The sequence below is a fragment of the Salmo trutta genome, chromosome 4 (genome assembly GCF_901001165.1).
Source record: "Salmo trutta chromosome 4, fSalTru1.1, whole genome shotgun sequence".
NCBI lineage: Eukaryota > Metazoa > Chordata > Actinopteri > Salmoniformes > Salmonidae > Salmo > Salmo trutta.
Genome location: NC_042960.1, coordinates 58,758,617 through 58,775,803, shown reverse-complemented (window position 1 = coordinate 58,775,803; position 17,187 = coordinate 58,758,617). Strand labels below are relative to the sequence as shown.

The following is a 17,187-nucleotide window of genomic DNA, read 5'->3' as shown; positions in this document are numbered from 1 at the left end:
TATACCCCAATTTCATGGTATCAATTGGTAGTAGTTAGTCTTGTCTCATCGCTGCAACGCCCGTACGGACTCGGGAGAAGCGAAAGTCGAGAGCCATGCGTCCTCCGAAACACAACCAACCAAGCCGCACTGCTTCTTGAAACAATGCCCATCCAACCCGGAAGCCAGCCTCACCAATGTGTCGGAGGAAACACCGTACACCTGGCGACCATGTCGGCGTGCGCTGCGGCCGGCCCGCCACAGGAGTCGCTAGTGCGCGATTAGACAAGGATATCCCTGTCGGCCAAACCCTCTCTAACTCGGACTGCGCTGGGCCAATTGTGAGCCGCCCCATGGGCCCCCCGGTCGCGGCCGGCTGCGACAGAGCCTGGGCACGAACCCGTTAGTGAGTTATTAGCCCAGTTATACATAATTTATTGTCAGCAATAGGGAGTGTACATTTCTAGACATCTTTTAAAAGCAAGTCAGTTTAAAGACCTTTTTTTGTCTTAAAACCTGTTAAGGATAGGGGGCAGTATTTTCACGGCCGGATAAAAAACGTACCCGATTTAATCTGGTTATTACTCCTGCCCAGAAACTAGAATATGCATATAATTAGTAGATTTGGATAGAAAACACCCTAACGTTTCTAAAACTGTTTGAATGGTGTCTGTGAGTATAACAGAACTCAAATGGCAGGCCAAAACCTGAGAAGATTCTATATGGGAAGTGCCCTGTCTGACCATTTCTTGTCCTTCTATAGCCTCTTTATTGAAAATACAGGATCTCTGCTGTAATGTGACATTTTCTAAGGCTTTCATTGGCTCTAGGAAGGCGCCAGAACGTTGAATGATAGCTCTGCAGTCTCTGGGCGAAAAACAGCAGGGGTTTTGGAGAGTGGTCCTTCTGAGAACAATGGCACTGGCGCACGCATGCATGTGACGACTCCATGTTTTACTTTCAGTGTTTGAACAGATACAACGTCTCCCGGTTGGAATATTATCGCTATTTTACGAGAAAAATCTCATAAAAATTGATTTTAAACAGCATTTGACATGCTTCGAAGTACGGTAATGGAATATTATGAAATCTTTTGTCACGAAACGCGCCGCCGCGTCACCCTTCGGATAGTGACTTGAACGCACAAACAAAACGGAGCTATTTGGATATAACTATGGATTATTTGAAACCAAAACAACATTGGTTGTTGAAGTAGAAGTCCTGGGAGTGCATTCTGACGAAGAACAGCAAAGGTAATCAAATTTTTCTTATAGTAAATCTGAGTTTTGTGAGTGCCAAACTTGGTGGGTGTCAAAATAGCTAGCCGTGATGGCCGGGCTATATACTCAGAATATTGCAAAATGTGCTTTCACCGAAAAGCTATTTTAAAATCGGACACCGCGATTGCATAAAGGAGTTCTGTATTGTTCCCTACCTTGCCTGAGTTTCCCTCAAGAGCTCAAGAACTAAAGTTTCCTTTGGTCTGTAACAGATTCAGTAATCTTCATATCACCTTGACTGCCATGCAGCCAAAACATTCATTGCAATGGGCGCATTTATATCACGTCCAGATCAGTGATAACGTGCAGCAGCTGCTCTAAATCGATGCGGCTGAATGAGCTCTCGATCTCTCCATTACAGCATTTCACCCTGCTAAAGGCTAACCCTCCGCTACCCGGTGACTATTTACACAGTGTCTCTACTGAGAGCTAAGCTCACTGTCCCCTTAACCTTCAGCTCCATTCTCAAGTCCCTGAGGATGTTGATTCATAGCCGAACAGATGCACTCAGGTTTGTACACTCAGTGTACACTACAGATTCTAATTTAGATTCCAACTCCATGGTCATTATTGCCCTAATTGAATGAATGCATTAATTAAAGAGATTATTATGATATGGCAAGGTGTTGTTTCACCTGTTCTAAATACTGTCCATTATCATTATCTATTCAGTGTCTGAACCATTGATTTACGGGTGTGGGATCTTAATATGTCCAGTTCCATTCCAGGAGTAAAATAATCCTACAGCAGGAGGATTTGATTATTCAAAAAATATATATGTTTCCAACAGGATATTAGTTTTGATAGGCTACAGTAGGCTATATTTTAGGTGTACATACTCTACATGGCCAAAAGTATGTGGACAGACTTTCACATTTGTGGATTAGGCTATTTTAGCCACACTCTTTGCTGACAGGTGTATAAAATCGAGCACACAGCCATGCAATATCCATAGATAAACATTGGTAGTAGAATGGTCCGTACTGAAGAGCTCAGTGACTTTCAACATGGCACCGTCATAGGATGCCACCTTTCCAACAAGTCAGTTGGTGAGATTTTTGCCCTGCTAGAGCTGCCCCGGTCAACTGTAAGTGCTGTTATTGTGGAAACTTCTAGGAGCAACAACTGTTCAGCAACGAAGTGGTAAGCCACACAAGCTCACAGAACGGGACTGTTGAGTGTTCTAAAATTGTCTGTCCTCAGTTGCAACTCTCACTACCGGGTTCCAAACTGCCTCTGGAAGCAATGACAGCACAATAACTGTTCGTCGGGAGATTAATTAAATGGGTTTCCATGGCTGTGCAGCCACACACAAGCCCAAGATCACCATGCGCAACGCCAAGCATTGGTTGGAGTGATGTAAAGCTCGCCGCCATTGGACTCTGGAACAATGGAAACGAGTTCTCTGGAGTGGTAAATCACACTTCACCATCTGACAGTCCAGCGGATTAATCTGGGTTTGGCGGATGCCAGGAAAATGCTACCTGCCACAATGCATAGTGCCAACTGTAAAGTTTGGTGGAAGAGGAAAAATTGTTTTTGGGCTATTTTTCACGGTTCAGTCTAGGCCCTTAGTTCCAGTGAAGGGAAATCTTAACGCTACAGCATAAAATCGCTGTAGCATTAATACTCTTGTGGCTGAATGGAAGCAAGTCCCCGCAGCAATGTTCCAACATCTAGCTTTCCCAGAAGAGTGGAGGCTGTTATCGCAGCAAAGGGGGGACCAACTCCATATTAATGCCCGTGATTTTGGAATGAGATGTTCGACGAGCAGGTGTTAACATACTTTTGGCCATGTAGTGTATGTAGCTTAGCAAATAAACATTATGTATTTCTGATCTACTTATGGTATGCAAAATAGGATATAGCCATTCACCTTGGATAATTAACAAGAAGTGTGTTCAATTCTTCTTGATTCTTGGATTACTATTTTTTGAAGAGTTTTTGCACATTGAAAGCATTATAATACACTGCTCAAAAAATAAATGGAACACTAAAATAACACATCCTAGATCTGAATGAATGAAATAATCTTATTAAATACTTTTATCTTTACATAGTTGAATGTGCTGACAACAAAATCACACAAAAATGATCAATGAAAATCCAATTTATCAACCCATGGAGGTCTGGATTTGGAGTCACACGCAAAATTAAAGTGGAAAACCACACTACAGGCTGATCCAACTTTGATGTAATGTCCATCAAACAAGTCAAAATGAGGCTCAGTAGTGTGTGTGGCCTCCACGTGCCTGTATGACCTCCCTACAACGCCTGGGCATGCTCCTGATGAGGTGGCGGATGGTCTCCTGAGGGATCTCCTCCCAGACCTGGACTAAAGCATCCGCCAACTCCTGGACAGTCTGTGGTGCAACGTGGCGTTGGTGGATGGAGCGAGACATGATGTCCTAGATGTGCTCAATTGGATTCAGGTCTGGGGAACGGGCGCGCCAGTCCATAGCATCAATGCCTTCCTCTTGCAGGAACTGCTGACACACTCCAGCCACATGAGGTCTAGCATTGTCTCACAAGGGGTCTGAGGATCTCATCTCGGTACCTAATGGCAGTCAGGCTACCTCTGGCGAGCACATGGAGGGCTGTGCGGCCCCCCAAAGAAATGCCACCCCACACCATGACTGACCCACCGCCAAACCGGTCATGCTGGAGGATGTTGCAGGCAGCAGAACGTTCACCATGGCGTCTCCAGACTGTCACGTCTGTCACATGTGCTCAGTGTGAACCTGCTTTCATCTGTGAAGAGCACAGGGCGCCAGTGGCGAATTTGCCAATCTTGGTGTTCTCTGGAAAATGCCAAACGTCCTGCACGGTGTTGGGCTGTAAGCACAACCCCCACCTGTGGACGTCGGGCCCTCATACCACCCTCATGGAGTCTGTTTCTGACCGTTTGAGCAGACACATGCACATTTGTGGCCTGCTGGAGGTCATTTTGCAGGGCTCTGGCAGTGCTCCTCCTTGCACAAAGGCGGAGGTAGCGGTCCTGCTGCTGGGTTGTTGCCCTCCTACGGCCTCCTCCACGTCTCCTGATGTACTGGCCTGTCTCCTGGTAGCGCCTCCATGCTCTGGACACTACGCTGACAGACACAGCAAACCTTCTTGCCACAGCTTGCATTGATGTGCCATCCTGGATGAGCTGCACTACCTGAGCCACTTGTGTGGGTTGTAGACTCCATCTCATGCTACCACTAGAGTGAAGGCACCGCCAGCATTCAAAAGTGACCAAAACAGGAAGCATAGGAACTGAGAAGTGGTCTGTGGTTACCACCTGCAGAACCACTCCTTTATTGGGGGTGTCTTGCTAATTGCCTATAATTTCCACCTGTTGTCTATTCCATTTGCACAACAGCATGTGAAATTTATTGTCAATCAATGTTGCTTCCTAAGTGGACAGTTTGATTTTACAGAAGTGTGATTGACTTGGAGTTACATTGTGTTGTTTAAGTGTTCCCTTTATTTTTTTGAACAGTATATTTCACAGTAAAATTATTTTGAGGATATTTTTTTTTCATTGCCTTTTGTTAGGATGTTGCGAAACTCTTCAAGGTAAAAAAAGATATGTACATTATTCTGCTTTTATTATTTTCTGAGGAAATCATTTATTTTTCAAATTATGCTTCCTTTGTGATGTTCTAAGTGCTTTTAACACACCATGCTGTGGTTTTTAACCGGTGTGACTCGGGACACTGGTGTGTCTTGAGGGACTCATGTGTGCCGTGAAACTTTTACTAATCTTTTATATTTTTGGGGGACATTCACTTATAAACATGACCTGTGGAATGAACATGGAATATAATTCAGATAATTCATTGATTGGCACATGGTTACAGTGCAGTCAGAGTATTCAGATCCCTTCAATTTTTCCACATTTTGTTACATTATAGCCTTATTCTAAAATTGTAAAATGGTCACTTAGTGACGCTAGAGGCGTCACTACAGACACCCTGGTTCGAATCCAGGCTGTATCACAACCGGCCGGGATTGGTAGTCCTATAGGGCGGCACACAATTGGCCCAGCGTCGTCCGGGTTTGGCCGGTGTAGGCCGTGATTGTAAATAAGAATTTGTTCTTTACTAACTTGCCTAGTTAAATCAAAAATAAAAATAAGAACCTGATGGTCACTCTGACAGAGCTCTAGAGTTCCTCTGTCGAGATTGAAGAAAGACAACCATCTCTGCAGCACTCCACCAATCTGGCCTTCATGGTAGAATGGCCAGACGGAAGCCAATCCTCAGTAAAGAGCACATGACAGCCCGCTTGGAGTTTGCCAAAAGGCACCTAAAGGATTCTCAGACCTTGACAAACAAGAACACCTTGGCCTGAATGCCAAGCGTCACATCTGGAAGAAACCTGGCACCATCCTTACGGTGAAGCGTGGTGGCAGCATCATGCTGTGAGGATGTTTTTCAACGGCAGGGACTGGGAGACTAGTCAGGGTCTAGGGAAAGATGAACGGTGCAAAGTACAGAGATCCTTGATGAAAATCTGCTCCAGAGAGCTCAGGACCTCAGACTGGGGCGAAGGTTCACCTTCCAACAGGACAACGACCCTAAGCACACAGCCAAGACAATGCAGGTGTGGCTTTGGAACAAGTCTCTCAATGGCCCAGCCAGAGCCCGGACTTGAACCCGATCAAACATCTCTGGAGAGACCTGAAAATAGCTCTGCATTGACGCTCCCCATCCAACCTGACAGAGCTTGAGAGGATCTGCAGAGAAGAATGGAAGAAACTCCCCAAATACAGGTGTGCCAGACTTGTTGCGTCGTACCCAAGAAGACCCCAGGCTGTAATCGCTGCCAAAGGTGCTTCAACAAAGTACTAGGTAAACAGTCTGAATACTTATGTAAATTTGATAGTTCTGTTTTTTAAATTTTTTATTATGCATTTGCAAAAATGTCTAAAAGCCTGTTTTTGCTTTGTCATTATAAGGTATTATGTGTAGATTGATAAGGGAAAAACAACAATTTAATCATTTTTAATCCAAAATTAATTTGGTCAATTTCAAAATAACGCTGTAACGTAACAATATTTGGAAAAAGTGAAGGGGTCTGAATACTTTCCGAATGCACTCTGCATCTGTATCGTTTTTTCAAGTCCGGTGAGCTAGAGCTGCTCTTACATTTGTGTCATTTGAGGGGTGAGCATCATGACTAAGTAATTTGTGTAATTGTGACCGACCGCCTTGATTCGGTGTTACATAGCAAAATTTGAAATTGTGTTTTTTACATTGGATAAAAGCAGAGACACAGAGCTACAAAATGGTATATCATACACTTTATTTGAGGAACAATGGATAAGTAATTCTGTTTGAAATTTGATAAATATGGTAACATACTTTTGAGAAAATGGCCATTAAATGTTTTGGTACCTACTGGAGAGCTCTTCTTTGTCTACACCCATTCAGCATCATTCACATCCTTTTAAGCTTTAGCCCCACCCATCTCTTTAAGGCTTGATCCAAGCGTTCAGTCCTAATCACAACAGTCACGCTCCTAAGCTAACATTGGTTAGCTTGCTAGCTACTTCCAGACACAAATGAGAGAACAACTAACTGACCATTTTACTTACCCTAGCAGAGCTGGTTAGGCTGTTTTTATGTTATCCAGAGTGTTGGTGACTGCAACTGTGCTGCTGGCAACAATTTACGCTTTACTGACACAGGCCATATTCAACAGGTGTTAAGCGTTCATAAATTTGTCAGTTATTCTGCGCTCTGGCACACTAAGATGAGAGTGCTCTGAAGTTGGAGTAGATAGCCAGAGCGAATTTACCAGCTACGTCTATCAACAGTCGTCACAGTGACATTCTATTGAAATGGTTACTTGCATAGTGGAGTCTTTTGTTAAGACATGTAGCTAGCTAGCTAGCTAGCTAGGTAAACAATGAACCATAATCCCAACTCATGTTGTTACTACCCTGCATGAATCTGCAGGTAGCTAAACATCCAAGTTCAATGTTAGCTAGCTAAAATTAGGCTATAACTAGCAAAGCAAATGGTTCTGAGATATGCTTGCCAGCTAACGTTAGCTAGCTAGTTGACAGTACACTTTAACTTGAAATGAAAATGACTTTCTGTCAAAATTAGAAACGCGTAACAAATGAAAATGTAGCTAGTTAGACTATGTTACCCATATATATATCATGGATGCCATGGTTGCCCTTAGTTGGTAGTGTTTTCTCCATCTCCTTAGCTATCATACTTTAATGCCATTGATTTCAATTCTCGGTCCTCCAGAAAGTGGAGAGCAACACTTACGCAGTTCTACTATGCTATACATTTTTTTTAAAGCTGCGATAGACAGGATTACCTACACATACTGACCAGCTCAAATGGACCGAAGCATGGTATATGGCAGACCAATCTGAACTCATCTCTTGGCATGTCCAGCCCACTCATTATATCAACCAATCATGGTAAGCGGTAAGGTTGCTGACTTTTTCTGTGGCTAAACCAACTAGGCTCATAATTTAACAATTTTATTCGTATTTACCGATGGCACTCAAGTCTGTTATTAAGGCACATGAAAGTTCACATTTCAGAATGCATTTCTGCCAAAAAACTCATTTTGATTAAAAAAAGGTTACATTCAAATGGCTCTCCTGTGAAGTAGTGACCCGCCTAGTTTCCTGAAACGAGTCACAATTTTACTTTGCATCTGAGAACCATTAGCACAGGCAAGTCTGATTGGGCTTTGCAGTACAACAGCCTCCGCTATAGAAACAAACGGAGCATGGCTTTATGTCTGTGGTTGCACCTTTACAATGCAGAAAACCACTCATCTCTAGACCTTTACGCTTAAAAATTAAAACCTGTACCCATTGGAGAATGACTGCCCCCTCTTATTGAAGCCACGGAAATTCAAGGCCGTTGTTAGCGGAAAACAGGATCCCCAATATAGTGAATGTAAAAATGGCACTCTTCGTGGTGAATCTTTGTGGAAATAAAAACATTTTTGGAAGACAATCGTGGCACCAATAATTGCTTCTAATACTCCAGATGTACATTCTTGAACCGATAATTTTTAAATCGCACACAGAAGAACTTATAAGGATAATTGAGTTGCTAATGGCAGCCTTCAACTTGAGTTAGTCAATGAGAGGGGGCAACATTGAGCTAGCCTGCAACATCACTTCCTGGAATAGTTCAAATTGTGCATTTCTCTATTGAGTCTTCACATTGGAACGAATGGTGTCAAGGGATCGATGGCTTTGTCCATTCATATCCAGTCATTGATTTTACCGGAGCTACATTTATTTTTAATAAACACTATTTAATCTAAAACACATCTTTGTCACAAAAAAATTGATGATTTCCAGTTTGGTTCAGATGAGATGGAGGTCATTGCCACTAAATCAACTATTAGTAAAAGAATGTGTGCCTCAGAATTTTTTTTTATCCAATCAATGTGTGCCACGGTTCAAGAAAATGTTGGGAACCACTGTGTTAATGGACATCTTCAGTGCAAATTGCATACTTATCAAACCTTTTTCCACTTTCTACAGAAATGTATGTTAATAGTTAAAATTGACATGTATATAAATCTTATACAATGTAGGTATACCTGACTCGGATGAAGTATTCGGCTAAAAATAACTTTCAATGGCGATTCTCCATTTAGCATTATTTTCAGTTCGGTAGTAGGTTAAGTCTAATCCAGGTTCGGCAAACCAGACCATTATGTACAGTACCAGTCAAAAGTTTGGACACACCTACTCATTCAAGGGTTTTTCTTTATTTTTACAATTTTCTACATTGTAGAATAATAGTGAAGACATAAAAACTATGAAATAACACATATCGAATCATGTAGTAACCGAAAAAGTGTTAAACAAATCAAAATATATTTTATATTCTTCAAAGAAGCCACCCTTTGCAGAGATGACAGCTTTGCACACTCTTGGCATTCTCTCAACCAGCTTCACCTGGAATGCTTTTCCAACAGTCTTGAAGGAGTTCCCACATATGCTGAGCTTTTTTTGGCTGCTTTTCCATCACTCTGCGTTCCAACTCATCCCAAATCAGATGGGATGGTGTATCGCTGTAGAATGCTGTGGTAGCCATGCTGGTTAAGTGTGCCTTGAATTCTAAATTCTAATCACAGACGGTGTCACCAGCAAAGCACCATCACACCACCTCCTCCATGCTTCACGGTGGAAGCCACACATGCAGAGATCATCCGTTCACCTACTCTGCGTCTCACAAAGACATGCCGGGTTGGAACCAAAAATCTCACATTTGGACTCATCAGACCAAAGGACAGGTTTCTACCGGTCTAATGTCCATTGCTCGTGCTTCTTGGCCCAAGCAAGTCTCTTCTTCTTATTGATGTCCTTTAGTAGTTGTTTATTTGCAGCAATTGGACCATGAAGGCCTGATTCACGCAGTCTCCTCTGAACAGATGATGTTGAGATGTGTCTGTTACTTGAACTCTGAAGCGTTTATTTGGGCTGCAATCTGAGGTTGAGTTAACTCTAAATAACTTATCCTCTGCAGCAGAGGTAACTCTGGGTCTCCCTTTCCTGTGGCGGTCCTCATGAGAGCCAGTTACATCGTAGCGCTTGATGGTTTTTGAGACTGCACTTGAAGAAACTTTAAAAGTTCTTGAAATTTCCCGCTTTGACTGTCCTTCATGTCTTAAAGTAATGATGGACTGTTGTTTTTCTTTGCTTATTTGAAAATGTTTAGTTACTACATGATTCCATATGTGTTATTTCATAGTTTTGATGTCTTCACTGTTATTCTGCAATGTAGAAAATTGTAAAAATAAATACAAACCCTTGAATGAGTAGGTGTGTCCAAACTTTTGACTGGTACTGTATATGCAGAGATATTAACAATTTCCTGGGGGTGTTAAATAGTTTTTTTTGTATCATACACACATACTGCATAATCAAATATTTAAATGAAATTATTGTGTGCAAACTGTTTACTGTAATCATCTAATGCTATTGAATTTAAGGTGATGATTTTGCTTGTTTTTTTTCTTTCACTCTTTCCTTGGTTTCATTTTCATACATCCTGCACGTCATTGTTTGAATCCAAGATTGACAAACAATGGGTAAGTGTTCTTCATCCCTTTGTAGAATCTTAAACCACCTTCAGCTTTCTTTGTTAGTCCCCTCCTTGTCACGCTTACACCTACTGAAAACATTTACAAGTGCCTTGTTCAAGGGCACATCGGCAGATTTAATCACCTAGTCGTCTTGGGGATTCGACTGGCTAAACGCTCTTCACCACTAGGCTACCTGCCACTACAGATCTTTTTATTATATTAGAGTTTTTTTAATGGAATTGAACAATGGTGGAACAGTGTTTTTTAAGAGCACATTCATATATGCAAACAAATTTAACTTCCTCTGGTCCTTGTCTCAAAGGGACCTCAATTTGAACTAAATCCAAACACTATGTTGCACATTCACCAGAGAATGTCTTTGTGCATAGCGGTCTATGCCAGAGTGCTCGCTTCTGATCGACACAAAAGAGATCCTGGCATTTCAGATGTTTGCGCGCTGAATGGCGTCTGCCATTGCCAGCTCATCATACTTCCTATTCAAACTGCTGAATGGAGAAGTCGTCTAAACTTTTAGGAGATCAGAAATGAATTTTTTCTCAAAGTACAAGCTGGCTGAGGTAGGAGACTTCAATAGAACGGAGGAATGTGTCCCTTTGTGATTTTCCACTTCATAGATAGCTCTACCCCGAAATCATTCCCCAGCGAATGCTTAATCGAATATCTTCATCAAAAGCATCTCTGCAAATTGGGACTGTCTTGCTGTATACCAATATATCACCAGGATCATCATGTCTAAAGAAATAATCAATTAACTATGTTGTTGTTATTGTCATTGGAATGGGAAGCTTACATTTGGAAATGCCAGTTGCACCTTAGAATAAAACAACTCGGGCTCTTAGCAGTTTGCTACCAGATAAAAGTTTTAAAAATTAATTGTTATTTTGGGTGTGGTGCACACATTTCAAAAGACCTCACAATTTAATATTCTCTAATGTGAAGAAGGACCTCACAATTCGGCCTCCTCTGTAAAATAAAAAGCAAACACAGGAGTGTTATTAGAGGTAAAAAAAAAAAGTCCTTAAGATTCGCTTGAAATTCTGTTTATGAAAGAAGCTGCCATTTCGTGGGATGAAGAAAAAGGTGAAAAGAAAATGAGGGCTGCCGATGGTGACCTCCATGCACCCTCAATTTGTCACCGATCTGCAGGCTTTGTTGATTGAAATTTTTAATTTGGGTGTTCTTTAGACGCGTCGTGAAAGGGCATTGTCGCCAAGAGATGAACTCCCTGGCTGCCGTGCGAGCGTCGAAGGCAGCCATTCAACGCCGCAAATGGAGGCTCTCCCTCCCTCTTCTATCCCCCATCTCACTCTCTTCTCTCTCTCACTCCTTTCTATCCCTCCCTCTTTTTGGCAGATTTTTTTGGGAGGGTAAAAAATACTCATGAATATAGGGGTTATGAGACATGAAATGGCGGATTAATTGAATCTAGTGTGAGCCTTTGGTCTCCGCAGCTGGACCGGTGCTTTAGAGGAACACAAGGCTGCTCTAATTGTGGGGAAGCACAAAAAGTATCCTTCGAATTCCTTTGCCATCCAATGAGAGCGGGAATGCCATTCAGCCACATAATGGCCCTATTAGCTGCTTAACTCACCGGTGCTACATGGGAAGATTTTCTCTGCTGAATGTTTTGGGTAGGGAGTCAGGATAGAGAGAGAGTGTGTGCGTGTGTGCGTGCATGCCAAAATGAAGGAATCATTTTTACCTTATCTCCCTCATCATAGATCTTAAAACTGTTTGCTTGTCTCCCTACCCCCTCCTCAGCAACAGTACCATTCGAAAATCGATGTCCTGATCGATGATGCGTTTAAAGACATGATTTCCTCCATGGTCACAAAGGTATGTTAGTGCACATCCTCTACAGACCCAATGACTACATCCTGCATAGTGTTGCAAAGCTACCAGTAATTTACCAAAGTTACTGGAATCTTCTGTCATTTTGGATTATTAACTGGAAATCTATGGCAATCTATCATAACTGTTGGTAATTTATACTTGAATAACATTATTAAATGTTTGTTTTATATAGTATTCATTTATCATATATGTGTCCATATTGTCCATGGGTTTCTAGTAGATAAACCATATGGTTCAATAGAAAATAGCCTAATTAATGAAAAAAAAGCATCTAATCAACGATGGCATTATTTTCCATTAATTCTTCAAAAAAGTACTTTTTTCACAACTGCCACCAGTTTGACGTCACAACATTAACAACAAATACATATTGACATAGTAATATAAATAAAGGTTTGTACAAAAAATGTGTATATATATATATATATAAGTATATTTCATGCTGAAACCCTCATATTAAACACCAATGGAATTCACTAAATTGATGGTTTATATTTAGGTTAATGTTTTACAGCTTTGTCATACAATTTTTAAAATATTTTAAAATCTTCTTATTTAATAATTTCATATTTTACATGTGACAGGGCCACACCGAGGGCAAGAGATTATTACAGACATCTGTGATTCTCTGAAGTATGTAAAAGGGCCACTAGATGTATTGTGATAGATTTCATAAAATCCTTGAAAGATACCAAAATAGATACCTTGTAGTTTACTGGTAAACTTAAAAAGTTTCCAGTAATATACCCTCCCTTTGAAACCCTAATCCTGCATATAGATACTGTATATTTCAGCCCTTCTCCACCTCAAATCCAATGCCTATTTTATTAAGAAACACTTTCTTAGTAAAATAGAACTAAGGTGTGATATAACCCAGTTAATTGTTCTCATATTGTATACAAAATATGATAGAATATGTTATAACCAAAAGAAGAGCGGAACGCATACAATAAAAAATGTGAAGAGAAGAAAGTCATTCAGGCAGTACATTCATACCCCACCTTCTTTTTACAAATGGCAACTAACATGTTTGATTTTCTTCTTTCTCCTGGCAGTTTGCTGGAGTTTTAGACGGTGTTCTCTCCAAACTCTCCAGATATGACGAAGGGACATTCTTTTCTTCTATCCTATCTTTCACGGTAAGCTTTTTTGTTCCACTCCAGAGAATGCGGACCCTTTGCATTCAGTGCTAAGAAAAGCAATATGTCATTTGTTGTAACCGAATCTGCTCAGTTGAACTTTTTTTGTATCTTTCCTTTGCCTCAAAGGTGAAAGCAGCTGCCAAGTATGTGGATGTGCCTGTGAGTATTATTTCTCCTTCATTTCTAACAATGTCTTACTGGTATTGAGCAAGATCATATTTGTTAGATGTTTATCATCAGACGCTGATGTTAAATGTGGGTGAAATATTTTAACATTTTGCCTTGAAACACCGTTGTGTCACAGTATTTGAGGTTGTGATGACGTGCAGGGCTAATTATTGGCACCGTTGGCTAATGAAAACGTTTTTTGAGCGATTTGCCAAGGTGTCGGTCATGGGCGGTCACTACATGCCGCATCAACACTATTGAGTGACAGCACCATGGCAGGAAGCAGGAGCTCAATCAGCCGACAGAAAGATGACAAATACAGCGATGAGGAAGCCCTCTAATAACCCAAAGAGAGATGCAATGACTCATTACGGGGGGCCCAGGGGGATCTCAGACCCCCTAAATGCAACAAAGTCAAACTTTGGGGGGGTGACTTGAAATAATGCTAATTTAATAATTCTCCTATTTGTTTAAAATACCATTTGTACTGCTAGAGTGGTAAATATTTTTTCTGTGTGGCTGCACTTGTCATCCCGGGACCGTCTCGTATCTCAGCCCCTTTTCAGGTGTCCCAGCTTTTCTTACTACAAAAAAGGTAATAGTGTAGACCCAATGTCAAATACAGAATGTCATTACACTTTTTAGTGTTTTGTAACAGATGTCTCTTTCCATTCATCCAATGGCTCGAGTGCACAGTACACTGTTTGGGTGCTGGAATTATTCATTAATTAAAAATGTCACGGTATAATTCTCACTCTGGACAGGCACATTCCGCCGACTCTCCATTGGTCAGGGATTGCAAGGCTAAGTCTCTGATTCACTAAATGTGAAAGCAGGGCCAGGGTGTCATTACTTGGTCAGTTTAGCCACTTCATTGTGACATACTCTTGTTCTTAAGCCATCAAAAGGTTTGCCCTGGTGGTCTAGTGGTAAGGATTCAGTCCACTCACCAGTAGGCAGCGCTCCATTTCTGGTTAGGGAGGCCTGTTTCGACTCACAAATCCAACTTTTAACCCAAAGCAAGAGGTGGTTTCACTCTATCGTAACCAAGCACACTCTGACACCCTTTTCAGCATCCATGAGTGGGACTGTTGATAAAGCCAGCCAAGCCTTTGTCCTTCTCTTCAAACCTCCCCCTCCCGCCTGTCCTTGACTCAGCGAATCCCACGTGTCCCATTGACACTGGTTCCCAGAGCTCTGAGCCTGCCAAATCTGCTCTCCTGCTCCTCCTCCCTTCACCTGAAATTATAATGTAACCACCTTGCGCTTTTGTGTGGAGGGAACCGAAAGCTGTTAAGCCCCTCTTACAGGTGAGCTAAAGAGATGGGAGAGTGGAGGAGGGTTGTGTCGCTGGGGCATTTAGCAGAAAACTCTTTTGGGTCCTTGTCACGAAAGGTTAAGATCCCTCCCACACACACACACAACTAGCTGCACCTGGGGGAAACAGATCCAGGGCAGGAAACCAGATTGGTAGCAGTGTATAATTAGCAGCTCTCTCTCTCGCTCTTCCTTTCTCTATCTCCACAGCTTTCAGCGCTTATCCCCCTCAGGTTAACCAGTCATTGCTGCCCCACACCACCACCACTACTACACCACCTCTAAACCACCACCACCACTATTACACCACCATTAAACCACCACCACCACTACTACACCAACACCACCACCACTACACCACCACCACTACTACACCAGCACCACCACACCACCACCACTAAACCACCATCCCCACTACACCACCACCACCACCCCACCACATTTGTACATTTTAGTCATTTAGCAGACGCTCTTATCCATAGCGCCTTACAGTTATTGCATTCATCTTAAGATAGCTAGGTAAGACAACCACATATCACAGTCAAAGCAAGTACATTTTTCCTCAAAGTAGTTATCAGTAGAGTCAACTCTACCACCACCTCTGGCAATTCCACCACCAACTCCACCACCACCTCCGGCAACTCCTCCACCACCACACACACCTTTTTCCATCTGCATCCCTTTGACATAATTTGATTTCACACTAGATTGTTGACAGTCTGGAATAGCCTGTGTGTGTGGTTGTGTGTCTAGCATGTTTGGCTACAAGTCAAGTACAGAACTGAGGCTCATTCTTTGAAAGAGAGCAGAGCGTGACAGAGGGCGGCCGGTGTGTATTCTGTTATGGCCCCAATCTGGAGTGTAGTAATGTTGGAACCTGGTCCATGCCTCCGTCTCTTTCTCCATGCCTCCATCTCTATCTCCTCCATGTCTCCATCCTTCTCCATGCCTCCATCTAAACTCAGCAAAAAAAGAAATGTCCCTTTTTCAGGACCCTGTCTTTCAAAGATAATTTGTAAAAATCCAAATAACTTCACAGGTCTTCATTGTAAAGGGTTTAAACACTGTTCCCATGTTTGTCCAATGAACCATAAGTAATTAAGGAACATGCACCTCTGGAACAGTCATAAAGACACTAAAAGCCTACAGACGGTAGGCAGTTAAGGTCACAGTTATGAAAACTAGAGGTCTTTCTACTGACTCTGAAAAACAACAAAGAAAGATGCCCAGGGTCCCTGCTCATCTGCGTGAACGTGCCTTAGGCATGCTGCAAGGAGGCATGAGGACTGCAGATGTCGCCAGGGCAATAAATTGCGATGTCCGTACTGTGAGATGCCTAAGACAGCGCTACAGGGAGACAGGACGGACAGCAGATCGTCCTCGCAGTGGCACACCACGTGTAACACCTGCACAGGATCGGTACATCCGAATATCACACCTGCAGGACAGGTACAGGATGGCAACAACAACTATCCGAGTTACACCAGGAACGCACAATCCCTCCATCAGTGCTCAGACTGTCCGCCATAGGCTGAGAGAGGCTGGACTGAGGGCTTGTAGGCCTGTTGTAAGGCAGGTCCTCACCAGACATCACCGTCAACAACATTGCCTATGGGCACAAACCCACCGTCGCTGGACCAGACAGGACTGGCAAAAAGTGCTCTTCACTGACGAGTCACGGTTTTGTCTCACCAGGGGTGATGGTTGGATTTGCGTTTATCGTCGAAGGAATGAGCGTTACACCGAGGCCTGTATTCTGGAGTGGGACTGGCAAATCTGGTGCAGCTCATGAGGAGGAGATGCACTGAAATACTTAATGCAGCTGGTGGCCTCACCAGATACTGACTGTTACTTTTGATTTTGACTCTCCCCCCTTTGTTCAGGGACCAATTATTCCATTTCTGTTAGTCACATGTCTGTGGAACTTGTTCAGTTTGTCTCAGTTGTTGAATCTTGTTATGTTCATACAAATATTTACACATGTTAAGTTTGCTGAAAGTAAACGCAGTTGACAGTGAGAGGACGTTTCTTTTTTTGCTGAGTTTATTTCTCTATGCCTCCATCTCTTTCTCTACAGTATATCTTTCTCTATGCCTCCATCTCTTTCTCTACAGTATATCTTTCTCTATGCCTCCATCTCTTTCTCTACAGTATATCTTTCTCTATGCCGCCTCCTCTTTCTCTACAGTATATATTTCTCTATGCCTCCATCTCTTTCTCTACAGTATCTCTTTCTCCATCTCTTTCTCCATTCTTCCATCTCTTTCTCCATCTCTTTCTATATGCCTCTGAGAGGGCTCTGCCTTGGGGGTTGTGAGGTGGTGTGGTGGCGGGATTGATGCCCTTGTGACAACACG

The 17,187-nt window shown here is 42.4% G+C and overlaps 1 protein-coding gene across 7 annotated transcripts in view; it reads left to right on the top strand.

Moving 5' to 3' along the window:
* cadps2 (Ca++-dependent secretion activator 2) overlaps positions 1-17,187 on the top strand; it is a 237,066-nt gene that overhangs the window by 182,609 nt on the left and 37,270 nt on the right. For 5 of the 7 annotated variants that reach the window (XM_029751538.1, XM_029751534.1, XM_029751537.1 and 2 more), the window contains 3 exons: positions 12,111-12,185; positions 13,259-13,342; positions 13,472-13,504. In XM_029751538.1, the coding sequence (XP_029607398.1) occupies positions 12,111-12,185; positions 13,259-13,342; positions 13,472-13,504 (192 nt within the window). Of the gene's footprint in view, positions 1-10,319; positions 10,335-12,110; positions 12,186-13,258; positions 13,343-13,471; positions 13,505-17,187 lie in introns of all 7 variants that reach the window. The other 2 variants (XM_029751535.1, XM_029751531.1) reach the window with 1 other exon arrangement.